The following is a 13,703-nucleotide window of genomic DNA, read 5'->3' as shown; positions in this document are numbered from 1 at the left end:
ATGACGAATGTTGGGGGGTGTGTGTGAGAAAACTGGGACACTGATGCATTGTTGGTGGAGTTGTGAACAAATCCAACCATTCTGGAGAGCCATTTGGAACTATGTTCAAAAAGTTATCAAACTATACATATTCTTTGATCCAGCAATGTTACTATTGGGCTTATATCCCAAAGAGATCTTAAAGGAGGGAAAGGGACCCACATGTGCAAGAAGTTTGTGGCAGCCCTTTTTATAGTGTCAAGAAACTGGAAACTGAGTGGATGCCCATCGATTTGAGAATGGCTGAATAAGTTATGCTATATGAATGTTATGGAATATTATTATTGTATAAGAAATGATCAGGAGGATGATTTTAGAGACGCCTGGAGAGATTTACATGAAAATGATGCTAAGTAATAATGAGCAGAATCAGGAAATTATTATACATGGCAACAAGACTATAGGATGATCAATTCTGATGGAGGTGGCTCTCTTCAACAATGAGTTGATTCAAACCAGTTCCAATTACTCAATTATGAAGAGAACCATCTACATACAGAGAGAGGACTATGGGAACTGAGTGTGGTTCCCAACATAGCATTTTCATTCTTTCTGTTAATTATTTGCTTGCATTTTTGTTTTCTAGATCAGATTGTTCTTGTGCATCAAGATAATTGTATAAATACATATATTAGATTTAACATATAATTTAACATATTTAAACATGTATTGAATTACTTCTAGAGGAGGGGGGGTGGGGGAAGAGGGGAAAATTTGGAACAGAAGGTTTTGCAAGGTCACCGTTGAAAAAATTACCCATGCATGTTTTGTAAATAAAAAGATATAATAATGATAAAAAAAAATTCTTAGTAGTCTTAGGTGTATGATACTGATGTGCATTGCTTCTTAATGGCAAAAAAGGCTAAGATATACTTAAAAATAAGTTGTAATGAAAGCTTTGTGGTAACAGAAAAAAAAGAGAGGCTATAAAAAGAGCACTTTTGCTTTGTTTATGTTTTCTGCACTAAATTCTAAATGTATTCTTAAGTTTCATCTAGTCACATCATGTACAAACTATTCTTTTGAATATTATTACACATTTTTGAAAATTCTGAACTAAAAATATCACACCAAGCTTTCAATGACACGATTTAACTAGTTAACAATTTCCAAGTGACTTGTGGAAGCTTACAATTATAGTGGATTTTTAACAGTTGTCCCCATAACCCTTTCATTTACATCTAGATTGGGGTGTGCTAATATAGGTAGAATACACTATCCTTGCTCATCTAGAGAGTGGTAGATTTGGTGTCAGGAAAAATAAATTCAAATTCTAACTCAGATATTTAAGAGAATGTGTAATCTTGGATAAATTACTTAATTTCTCTTAGTCCTCAGTTTCCTCCCCTGTAAAGTGGGGATAATAGAACTTACAGGATCAATTTGGGGATAATTTGAATTATATACTAAATGCTTTTCAAATCTTAAAATACTATACAATTGCTAGCTATTATTATGATTAATCATAGATGCTCTAAGTATAATAGGGGTAGAGAATGAATGGAGTAAAAAGTATCTGTCTTCTAAATTGGGAGAGATAGGGCGTCCAGACATTTTTGGTTCACAAGCTTGGTTTTTCTTAAAGTCAAAATTATCTTGGTGATGGTGGTGGTTCAGGAGATTGTACAATCCGGAATTTATTCTAGCTTCTATACTGAATTACTTTAAGTAGCTCATATTTTCAAATATGTCTAAAAATATTCAAAAAAAGGTTAAATAAAATTATAGACTATAAAGACTATATATAGACTAAAGACTATATTTAGAACTGGAGCCAAAAGTAGAAAAATTAATACTCTTTTTTCAGTGGAGACAACAATAATGAAAAGCTTTTATATTTATTCTTTTTTTCCCCTTAAAGTTTTCAATTTTCAAAACATATGCATGAATTATTTCAACATTCACCCTTGTAAAAGCTTGTATTCCAAATTTTTCTCTCCTTTCCCCTTACCCCCCCTCCCCTAGAAGACATATATAACATACATGTTAAATATGTGTAATTCTTCTATACACGTTTCCACAATTATCATGCTGAACAAGAAAATCAGATCAAAAAGGAAAAAAAATGAGAAAGCTTTTATACTTTTGTAACAGTGTATGGAAGATGGCAATCTAACTAATTGGCAAAACTATTTCTTAACAAGATTATTAACTTTCAAAACAATACACTTGGAAAACATTACTGAAATGGTGGTGTCTAGCTCATTGATTCTTACTTGGAAAAAGGATATGTAATAAGATAATCACTAGTAATTATATTCATCTTAACTAAAAAAAAGCAATGTTCTGATAGTTCAATTAGGTATTAATTTCTGCACTTCTAGTTTGACATTTTTTCCTAGCACTCATGCAAAATAATAATGTGAAACACTAATTTTCGCTGGAAAATTCTCTCACCTTCCTTTTTTTCCAGACCTGACGCACCCTCTGTTCCACTTGAATTAACAACTGAAGACAGTTCAGAGAAACTACCAGATAAATTGTCAAGACTGCTGGCAGCGGAGAGAGTGGATGGGCTGGAGGGAACTGACGACAGAGCATCTGATGTAGTTCCTGTGCTTCTTAGCCCATTTATAACCTGTGGTTTATAACAACATGGCAAGGCAGAAGGTGGCATGGCTGCTGTCAAAAGAGCACTGACATCATCTGCCTAAGGGTCAAAACAGAAAAATTATAGCCACAATGGACAATCATCATTTCCTTTTGAAATATGAAGTCACTAAAATACACCAGAAATAAACATTTTTTTAAAAATTAGCTCATAACATTCTTAAAAATGAAGGCAAACAAATCAACATTCAAGGAAAACAAAATATGCTCTGGAAAAATCAAGATAAATTTGTCTAAAGTAGTTGACCATGAATAAAATCTTCAATTCTAGTATTACTGAAGTGTATGAAGAATGGCACAAAAAAAGATCAAGAGGAGGCTGAGAGATTTAATTGTATTGGTATCACACCAATGAAACCTCAACCTATACTTAGTTTTAACAAAATGAATAATGAATATAACATTTTCAGGAAAATGTTCAATATTATATTTGTTCCCAGAAGCAATGAAATTTTTTGGTAAAGAACATTCATTTATAGAGAAAGTTTATCTGATTGGCCAAATGTCCTCTAATACAGAAATATAATAATTTAAAATTTAAAAAAATTCTTATTTCCTTTTCCAAAATTCAATTAAAACATTAAGTTGCTAATCATTATGTCTTGTCAGATAAAGAGATTTACAATCTATTTATTACTGATTATGTTGCCACTGCTATTCATTTTTCTCTTCTGAGTTCCTATGCCATACAATTTATCAGGCAGTAATTTCTGACTTAAAAAAAAAAAAAAAACATACTGACTTATAAAAACTTCCAAATAGCATTTGAAAGTAGCTTATTTGGAATTTAGAACTCATTTTCTTTTTTTTCTTTTTTTTTTTTAATTTAATTTTATTTAATAATAACTTTGTATTGACAGAATCCATGCCAGGATAATTTTTACACGACATTATCCCTTGCAATCACTTATGTAGAACTCATTTTCTACAGAAGCATTCATAGATCTTCAGTGATCCACACAAATTTACTGAATCCCTAAATTAGCTAAACATTAAAATTACTACATACAGTTTTCATTATTTTAAGAGGAAAATGGATGCTAAGTACCAGTTAGATTTTCTTAATCCTTGCCCTAAATGGGGAAGGGATTTCATCAGAGTATTGGGAGGTGGGAAGAAGGGCAAATAACATGAATTTTGGTGAGAGCTTTTTTTGAAATAGAAGACAGAAGCTGAATTACTAGGAAAGAAGGAGACCAGGAAAAGGAACAGGAAATTCCTGACAATTGTGGTGGCAGTGAAAGGATGGGAAAGGAAAGAAAAGATAGAAAGAAAATTCACCTGGAAAACTTATAGCCAAGAATTTGGAAGAGAAATGAGTGATATTCATTTTATGTGTATTTTGTCTTGTTTTTCCAAATCTTTAGTAAACTGTGAGCTCCTTGAGAGTAGGGATCACACTTATATTGTAGCTTAAAAAAGAATCTGGCATATCCCTGGCACAGAGTACTTATTATGTAAAAATCTACTTGACTGAATATACCTATTAGGTTTCCCTCCCCCAATCATTAATTTTTTAAAACCTTTTTCCCAATGACATATAAAAAGTTTTTAATAAAATTTTAAAAAATGAATGAATTCCAAATGCTATCCTCTCTCTTTCATTCTCTGTATCAGTAATCTGATACTATCAGTAATCTGATACTGATTGTACATGTACAATCATACATTTTTTTCCATATTTGTCATTTTGTATAAAAAGATGCAAATTTTTAAACAAGTGAAAAATAATATGTTTCAGTCATACATATTAACTTTTAATCAATTATTTTTTAACATCAAAAAAATAAAAACTTAACACTGAACTGATCCTCTAGAGATTTAGCCCTTGTCATTTTAAGGCAGAATCCTGAGTTAGGAGTAAGATCTTTCTTAAAGCCCTTGTTATAATATTCACTAAGTGTGTGAAAGTCATTTAGTATCTCTAAGGCTCAGTTTCAAAAGATATACTATGACTGTATTAGCTCCCTCAGGTTTGCTGCAGAGAAATGTTTTCTAACCCTCAAAGCATTCTGTAAACATAAGGTGTTCTTAGAAATCCAGCTGAAGTCAGGAATAAAAGAATCCATGACTTACAGTAACTAAGTCCAATGGGGTTTGTCCTTCCTGGTTTTTCAGTGTAGGGTCAGCTCCATGCGCCAACAACAAGGCACAAAGTTGGGTTCTTCCTTTCTGGGCTGCTTCATGCAGAGGAGTGAAAGCCCATTTATCCGTGGCATTTACACAAGCATTATATTTGATAAGTAATGCTGCTACATCAACATGCTGTGAATGGAAATATATGTGATATTTGAGATATCAGTTTCTTCCATAACACTAATTTTTAAAGGAAGAAGTTACAGTGGTAGCTTCTTTATTTCTTAAAACTTTTAAAAGGGATATATTCTTTATTAACACTATAATTAAGCATTTAATGTCAGTTAACATGATTATCAAAAATATTGGTAACCTGAGGAAATCAGCTAGAAGAATTATACTGCTTTATCATTTTCTAATTTTATGCAAGGAAAGCTATGGAATATTAGAGATATCAGTTGCACCTAAGTATTCATATTATTCTACTGAAGGAGGTCATTATAATTTCAATTTAAGAACTCAAGAGTTGTACAGATCAGTATTCTATTATAGCCAGGTCTTCGTGATCTCTAAAGATTCTCTGGGCTACTGCAACAAGGTTTTTTTTTTTTTTTTTTTTAAAAAAAAAAAAAGGATGATGCCAAGGTAGATCTGGGAAAAAAAGTTTACCAGCAGGTTGTTCCCACAGATTTTTTTAGGTGTCAAAAGAACAGCTTACCCCATATGATGCTGCATTATGTAATGGAATTAGACCACCTTTGTCCTGGGCATTGACATCAGCTCCATGTTGTAACAGATATTCTGCAACTTCTAAATTGTTGTAACCAGCTAAGATAGAAAAAAAGGGTGGAAAGTTACATAAAATGTCAAATGTACTTATAATTCAATTTATAAAATGGATACCTAATGAAAATTTATGTGTAAAGATATTTCATACTGAAAATACTATTCTGTATGGTGTCAGAAATAGCTGACAGCTAAAAATATTTGAGAAAAGAGAAAACATTATTTCATAGTGAGCATAAAAGCCAAACCAAAACAAACTCCCCAAACTTCTTTATAATGCTCCATTAGCTGTACCTTTCAGACCTCTTTACCACAGATTTATAGAGGGAAAGGGCCTCAGAAGTCATAGACTCCAACACTCTCATTTTAGAGATGAGAGCACAGATCCAAAGATGCTAAGGGATTTGCATATGATCATTCTGGCTATGACCCTTAATCTACTGCACAACTCTGCTGGCAAAGCTATAATGAAAATATATAATGTATGTAGTATACAGTAAAGATATGCAATTAAAAAAAGAGAGATTTGGAATATATAAGCTTTAAATGGATTAATATATCTTCTGTGAGACTTAGGTTCCTTCCACCTGCTCTTGGCAGGAACATAGGGAAGAAAAACATGAATTATCTACTTTCACAAGAACTGATAGTTTCTACTTTCTAATTTATCCCCAAAGATCCCTATCTGTCACCATAATGAATCTGAGAAATCTCATTCACTTACCTGCTAAATGTAATGGAGTTGAATGTCGGCCCTGAGTATCCCGACAATTTACATTATCAGGTGATGATAACTTCTTTACTCTGGCTAAACAGCCCTTTTTGGCTGCATCTAGCAAAGCTGCGTCTCCCCTAAGCAGATCTTGAATATCTGTATCTCCATCTTTAACAAGGTCCAAGGGAGTATTTCCATCTCGGTTTTTCTTTGTAGGATCTGCTCCATGCTAAGTATATGAAAATCAGAAAGGTATGAAAGCTGTGATTTTGTCAGAAAAATCAATGAAATTATGCCCCCCCCCAAAAAAAAAAGCATCTTGCTTGTCCTCTGAATATTTACTTTTAAGGTTCCTTTTATCTTAATTGTTTAATTTACGTGGAAAATTAAGAATAAGAAACCAAATCAAATCTGCAGATTGTTTTTGAAGACAATGATTAATATTTGTAAATATACCCTGCAACCAACCATTCACTGTTCATTAGGAATTAGGTATAAACTTGATGCTACATATATATATATATATATATATTTTTTTTTTTTTAAATAACTTTTTATTGATAGAATGCATGCCAGGGTAACTTTTTACAGCATTATCCCTTGCTTCTGTTCTGTTCTGATTTTTCCCCTCCCTCCCTCCACCCCCTCCCCCAGATGGCAAGCAGTCCTTTACATGTTGAATAGGTTACAGTATATCCTAGATACAATATATGTGTGAAGAACCGAACAGTTTTCTTGTTGCACAGGGAGAACTTAATTCAGAAGGTATAAATAACCCGGGAAGAAAAACAAAAATGCAAGCAGTTTATATTCATTTCCCAGTGTTCTTTCTTTGGGTGTTGGATGCTATATTTTGGATGCAAGTTTAATGCCACTGATAGAGCAATTGAGACCTAAATCAAGAGAAGGTATGCTTCACACTAAGAACACTGCAGATCTATGAAGTAACTAAATATATAAATAAGTTAAAGGTATTTCTAGGGGCAGTTAGATAGTACCAGTGGATAGAGCACCTGCCCTAAAATCAGGAAGACCTAAGTTCAAATTCAGCTTCAGATACTTAACAATTACTAGTTGTATGACAGTGGACAAGTCCTTTAATCCCAATTTCCTTGTCCCTCAAAAAGTACTTGTAGACAATTCCAAAGCTAAAATCCTCAAGAAGAAAATTTAAATAACTATATTGAGCCACTAACTACGTATGTATAAATAACATTAAATTAGAAATTAATTAAGTTAGAAAAAGTGACTCATTAGTCTGAGGTTGAGGGAGAAATATGGATAGACTGATTTAGGATGACATTAGCTTCTTAAAAATGATAACCAGAGAATTCACTCCAGAAAATAAAGAGGAAAATACACTTGACTAGAAGTTTTCCTTACTGCTACTCTGGTCTTCACTTTCTTCATTTATAAGATGAAAAGACTTCTCTTTAATGCTCCATTTTGACTCTGAATCTTATGAGTACTTCAATGGATGACTCTATATTGCATGATTTCATAATTAATGATTCAAAGGAAGTAAAACTTTCTTAAAGAAGGGGGCAGTATATGGATGGCAAAGTGGATAGAACTCTAGCCCTGGAGTCAGGAAGAACTGAGTTCAAATCTGACTTCAAACACTTTACACTTACTAGCTATGTGACCTTGGGCAAGTCACTTAACCCCAATTGCCTCTCAAAAAAAAAAAAAAAAAAAAAAGACAAAGAAAAAGAAAAATTCCTTATAGAAATTTAGGATTTAGAGGCATTAGAGATAATTTAGTCCAATGATTCCCTACATTTTGACTATGAACATTTGTTTAAAAAAAAAAAAGTCAAGTGATTTCACTAATTGATTATACAATTTGCTTTGAAAGACTAGGAAATTGGGACCTTTGGTGGTGATGGGGCTGATACTAGTAACTCATAATTCTATATTATTTCAAGGCTCGTAAAGCTTTTCTCCCATAAAAACTGTGTGAAAAGGTTAAAGTATAATTCCCATTTTATAGAAAATTAAATTGAGCCTGAGAAATTAAGTAAGGGATAGTAGATGCATTTGAATGTAATATGGAATATTTGAAATAGTATGCCTCCCTAGACAGAATTAGATAAAGAAGATGGCTATTCTTAGGCAGTTTAAGTTTATCACTGCTATTGGAAATATCACCATTAATAGAATCATGAAGAAAAGGGGGAAGGGAAAAAAGCATTTATATAGTGCCTACTATGTGGCAGGCTCTGTGTTAAACACTTCTCTCCCCACTTTTTTTTTTTTTTTTTAGATTATAAATGTTCAGTAATTTTTTACATATTTCCATATGAGTCATGTTGGAAGGGAAAACTCCAAGAAAAAAAAAAAAGGAAGTGGGGGGGGGGGGAGATGAAAATAGTATTCATTGATTCACATTCAGATTCCATAATTCTCTGTCTGGATGTGGATGACATTTTCTTTTCATAGTTTATTAGAATTGCTTTGAACTAAACTGCTAAGAAGAACCAAGTCTATTATACTTAATAATCTGTGCTAAACACTATTACAAATATTATCTCATTTAATCCTCACAACAATCCTGGGAAATAGGTGCTAATATTATCTCCATTTTGCACTGAGACATTCAATGGTTAAGTAATTTGCCCAGAGTCACTACTAAGTATGAGGTCAAGTTTGAACTTAAAGTCTCCTTGCTTCTAAAGTCAGCTTTCTAATCACCTTGCCACAGGAACTCTGTGAACTCTAATCCTTTTCGCTTGACAGATGAGGAAAAAAAGGGCCCAGAGTAGTGAAGTGTCTTGTCCAAAGTCATAATATATCATTAAACACAGTCCATAAGTTACAAGCATTATATACGATTTAAATACTTGACTATACCTGTAGAAGAAGTTTACAAATCTCATATTTTCCTTTTGCTGCAGCTTCATGTAAAGGTGTGAATTTCCACAAATCAGCTACATTAACCACTGCTCCATGTTTAACAAGTAATTCTGCAACTTCATAATGTCCATAAGAACACGCATTGTGCAAAGGCACAAGGCCACTGGGGAAAAAATGTCAACAATTAGGATAACAAATGGTAGGTTTTTAAGGTTTTATCCCAAGTAATATGTTTAGAAAATTACTGACTAAGTTATGTATAGCACTAAATATCACAGCAATCTTAATTCAATGATAAGTATTAAAACAGATGATCAGATGTTTATCCTTAACTCAAATCTGAAATAAAGCAACGTTAGCTATATTGCCCTCTTTTACTTTTCCAAAACACTATAAACACTCTGCAAATGAACCTTTATAAAACTGGAAGCAGTCCAATTGAAATGTGAATTGTTTATCAATACCAAGAGACACAATTCTTAGAAGATAAAAAAGCCAGACATGAAACAATTTCTACTAAATTGAGGGGACAAAAAGGAAAATCAAGTCATGCTAAATGCTCTTTACCCTTTATCTTTAGCATGCACATCAGCTCCATGCTGTAGCAGGTATTCGACCACAGATACTCTGTTATATCCTGCTGCAAAATGAAGTGGTGTAGACTGCCGCCCTTCAATGTCTCGGCAGTTCACACTTTGGGCAGTGCACAATTTCTGTAGGATGTACCAAGGATGTTAGTTAGCATATTTTCTAAGGAAAATAAGCAGTGATTTTCCTTGCTGCTTTACTGATTTGCTAAACATTCAACTAAGTTTCTGATGACTCTGCCATGTTCTTATTTTTGTCATTATTTCCCCTTCAACACCAGAAGAACTTTTATCAAAATCCTTATTAAAGCTCATACCTTACATAAGTACTATTTTATGTAAGCAATCTAATGGAGATATATGACATTTCCCATAGTTCAAAAATTTTTACATTTTATTTTTTTTTAAAGGTGTTTTAAATATGTGGCATGCCAGTGTAGTGGATAGAGAATTGACCTTGGAGTCAGAAAACCTCAGTTCAAGTCCTGTCCCAGAAACAGACTGTAAGGTTTTGGGCAGATTATTTAACATTGCTATGTCTTCAGGTAATTCCAAATATGACTCAGCTGAAGAGAAAGTGCTCCCTTATATAAGGAGAGGAAGCTGTCCCCCACCTCTTCTAAGTAGATGCTTTCTATACCAATTAAATCAAAGATCCAATCTTTAACCCTAACAATATATACAACACTCTATAGATTTATTTGTTATTGTTTCTATTTTTTATATTGTTCCTCTTATTTAAAAATAAAATTTTTGTGAATAGGGATTACTTGTAGTTATATCCTCAGTGTCCAGAACATAGTAAACACATTAAATGATTACTGAATTAGTATTCCATATGAACAACAGAATGGGCCCAGAATTAAAAAGGAGTATGACAGGCTCAACTGCATTTGGTAATTTGTAAAAGTGCTCCTCAAATCCTCTAGGTTAGACCCTGTATAAAAGATAACATGCAGGAAATGCATTATCAACAAAAACAACAACAAAAACTGGGCTGGTTGTATTAGGAGATGTCTAGAAGCTGGATAATCGTTTTAAGACCTAAACAAACTCCTCTGGAAAACTGAATAGCCGCTCTATGGGGAAGTTGGTGTGAGAACATGGAATAGAATCCTGTAGCATATGTGGAAGATGTGCACAGGCTAGAACTGGAACACATGGGAGGGATCATAAAATTAAATGAGACCTCTCATTGATACTCTAAAGTATGAACAAAGAGGAACTAGTTCAGGGAAGCTGAAGACCACTTCACATGAAGACCAAATGAAAGAACTGGGGCAAATTTACTCTGAAGAGAAAAATCTGAGGAACTATGATAGTTGACTTTATATTCTAATGGGATTTGTAGGAGAGAAAGATTTAGGCTTAATATATGGAGGAAAAAAACCCAAAAACCTTCTCAATAAAAAAAAAAAAAAAAAGCTGTTCCCAAAGTAGGTACCTTGGGAGTAAGTGGATTTCCCATTAATGAAAGTATTTCCAAATGAAAATAATCACAGTTAAGGATGTTGTAGACAGGATACCTATTTAAGTTCAGGCTGGTTTAGAGAATCAAAGATCTTTTCCAATAGATTCTATAAAAATTCTCCAGAAGACTGACTCAATATACTCAAACCATGCTGGTGAATCCCCAAATACCTCTTTAGATAAATCAATAATTTAGTTAAAAACCTCCCGTTTGTTATACATTAATTAATAGTGATAGTCAAAGTAAGAAGGAATAGAAAATATGGGATCTAGTTGGACTTTGTTGGGGGGAATTATTTATTAAAACTTTAAGAATCTGTTTAAGTATACTGGCATTTATTTTTATAAACCAGCCTGAACTTAAATTTTTTTCTTATGTTACTCAAAAATCTTTATTTGTAGGAGAAATGAGAACAGCCATATGATAGTAAGGAATAGGAGACTTAAAGAGAGAGAGATATAAGAAATTAGTTTTCTTTTTTGAACTAATATGACAAATCATATTCTCTGGGAGGAAAATACAGATATTCAAATGTTAAAAACTAGTTTTAAAAAGAACAAGTTTATATCTTACTTTGACAGTTTCTACATCTCCAGCCTTTGCAGCTTCCAGCAACTGTCTATCTGCATCTGAATTACTCAATGGGAGTCCCTCTAAAAAAAAGAAAAAATACTTAATTTCTATATGGAACGTAAGTATTATTGATCATTGTCTCTACTTACGTCCTTTTTTCTTTCTTTCTTTCTTTTTTTTTTTTGGCCTTTCTTCCAGCAGGTAAGGTTTAAAAAGGACTATGCTAAATGACAACTTCAACAGTATTAATTTAAATTCCCTACATACCTAAGTATTATATGATTATGTGATAAAAAAGTGATTGTGTGTAATTTGGACGTCAAATAATCAGATTATATGGTAAATGGAGGCCTATTTTATAACCTGGCTAGGATAATATAAATTATCATTACTAATAATTTGAAATTTCATTAAAAAGTGGGACTAGTATTATCAAGTATGACTTCTTTCCTTTTTCTCTATGAACAATATTGTGTTACTTTCCTGAAACTCTGGCATTTGAGTAAGTTTCATATATGATATATAGTTAAATCAAATGGGTCAGTCTCATAACAATCAGTTAAGCCACAATTATGTATTATGCAACCTCCCCACATTTATTTAGATATTATGCAAGGGTAATTAGATGAAGGACAGACCACTTGTTCTTTTCATACTGATGATGAAAAGATCTGGAATCCAGATAACTACATTTTTAAGGTATATACCATATATATATACCAATTGGCCCATGGTATACCAGAGCATGATGTGACTGAAAAGAATACCCTCTTTTAAGTTGTTTCAAATAAACAACGGGGGGTGGTGTAACTAAGATCCTGGCAAAGCTCCCTACCAGTAACAACGACTCAGGAGTAGTACAATGTGTTTCTAAAAGGATAAGAGACTCACTCTAAACTGCATCCCATGGGAACTAAACCAAAACAACTATTATTTGTTTCTTGTAAGTGAAGCCTAAACATGTGGAAAGCAATACTTTATCTTAAATACCCTTAGGAAATCCTTTTGAAATTCATGGCAATGAGAAGTAATCTTGCCTTGACTACTTTTCTGTCATATATTTTAGGTAGATACCTGATCTTATTATTTAAATAAGTTAATACAAATCTATTTGTTAGTCAAATATTTACATACAGTTTAGTAAATGGCAAGGCATTGTGCTGGGTGCTATACTCTTTCATATATGCTATGAATTATTGTTATATGCTACAGATACAAAACAGAGTAAAGAAAGACCTGCCATTGTTTAGATTAAGACAATATTTATCAAAATTGCAGCTCCACTCAATCCTAATAAGCTTTAAGAATTAAAAACTGATTATTCACCTAAGCAACCAACTTAGCACCTAAGAAGATATGGCCATTAAATATACTGATCTAGTTAGATAATAGAAAACAAACTCAGGAATTGTCTTCTTTGTCTACTACTACATTTAACAACTAAGACAACATGGACTCATTTAAAAAACTAGATATACTTTCTTTTTAAAGGTCATATGATATACTTTTATTTCATACCCTGAAGAAGTTGTTGCACATTTTCATTTCCCATCTGTAAAGCTGTGAAGCCTTGAAGAGATACAATTGAAGGATCACATCCATAGCTTAAGAGAAGTCGGCATGTCTGCAAATGACCACAGTGTGCAGCTCTATGGAGAGAAGTCTGACCAAGATTATCTAAAGCATTAACCTTAAAAAAGCAAAAAAGATTTTACTGAGATTGTAGAATGACATTAAAAACCAAGAAAGAAAAGCTAATTTATTTATTCAAAATTAATTCTAAGCTGCTTCTTTATTAAGAAGTCTTATATTACCTTTAGTAACAACAAATTAAAAAAAATCAATTTGTAGCAAGATTTTACCGATGCCCAAATCTGAACTATAGAAATAGAAATAATTCTCTACTTAGCATTTTTTTTTTAAAACAAAAACACTTTACACTTTGTATTGACTTGTCCCAGGTTGTTCTATTTAATTATGTTGGTAACAC

The 13,703-nt window shown here is 32.6% G+C and overlaps 1 protein-coding gene across 1 annotated transcript in view; it reads right to left on the bottom strand.

Annotated features, from left to right (window-relative positions):
* TNKS2 (tankyrase 2) overlaps positions 1 to 13,703 on the bottom strand; it is a 59,420-nt gene that overhangs the window by 14,633 nt on the left and 31,084 nt on the right. Inside the window, exons 12-19 of the mRNA XM_051981631.1 lie at positions 13,232 to 13,403; positions 11,714 to 11,793; positions 9,650 to 9,795; positions 9,080 to 9,245; positions 6,236 to 6,455; positions 5,444 to 5,553; positions 4,726 to 4,914; positions 2,437 to 2,689 (exon numbers count right to left, since the gene is read on the bottom strand). Of these exons, the coding sequence (XP_051837591.1) occupies positions 2,437 to 2,689; positions 4,726 to 4,914; positions 5,444 to 5,553; positions 6,236 to 6,455; positions 9,080 to 9,245; positions 9,650 to 9,795; positions 11,714 to 11,793; positions 13,232 to 13,403 (1,336 nt within the window). The remainder of the gene's footprint in view (positions 1 to 2,436; positions 2,690 to 4,725; positions 4,915 to 5,443; positions 5,554 to 6,235; positions 6,456 to 9,079; positions 9,246 to 9,649; positions 9,796 to 11,713; positions 11,794 to 13,231; positions 13,404 to 13,703) is intronic.

The sequence above is a fragment of the Antechinus flavipes genome, chromosome 2 (assembly GCF_016432865.1).
Source record: "Antechinus flavipes isolate AdamAnt ecotype Samford, QLD, Australia chromosome 2, AdamAnt_v2, whole genome shotgun sequence".
Lineage (NCBI taxonomy): Eukaryota > Metazoa > Chordata > Mammalia > Dasyuromorphia > Dasyuridae > Antechinus > Antechinus flavipes.
This window is presented reverse-complemented; position numbering and strand designations above follow the sequence as displayed.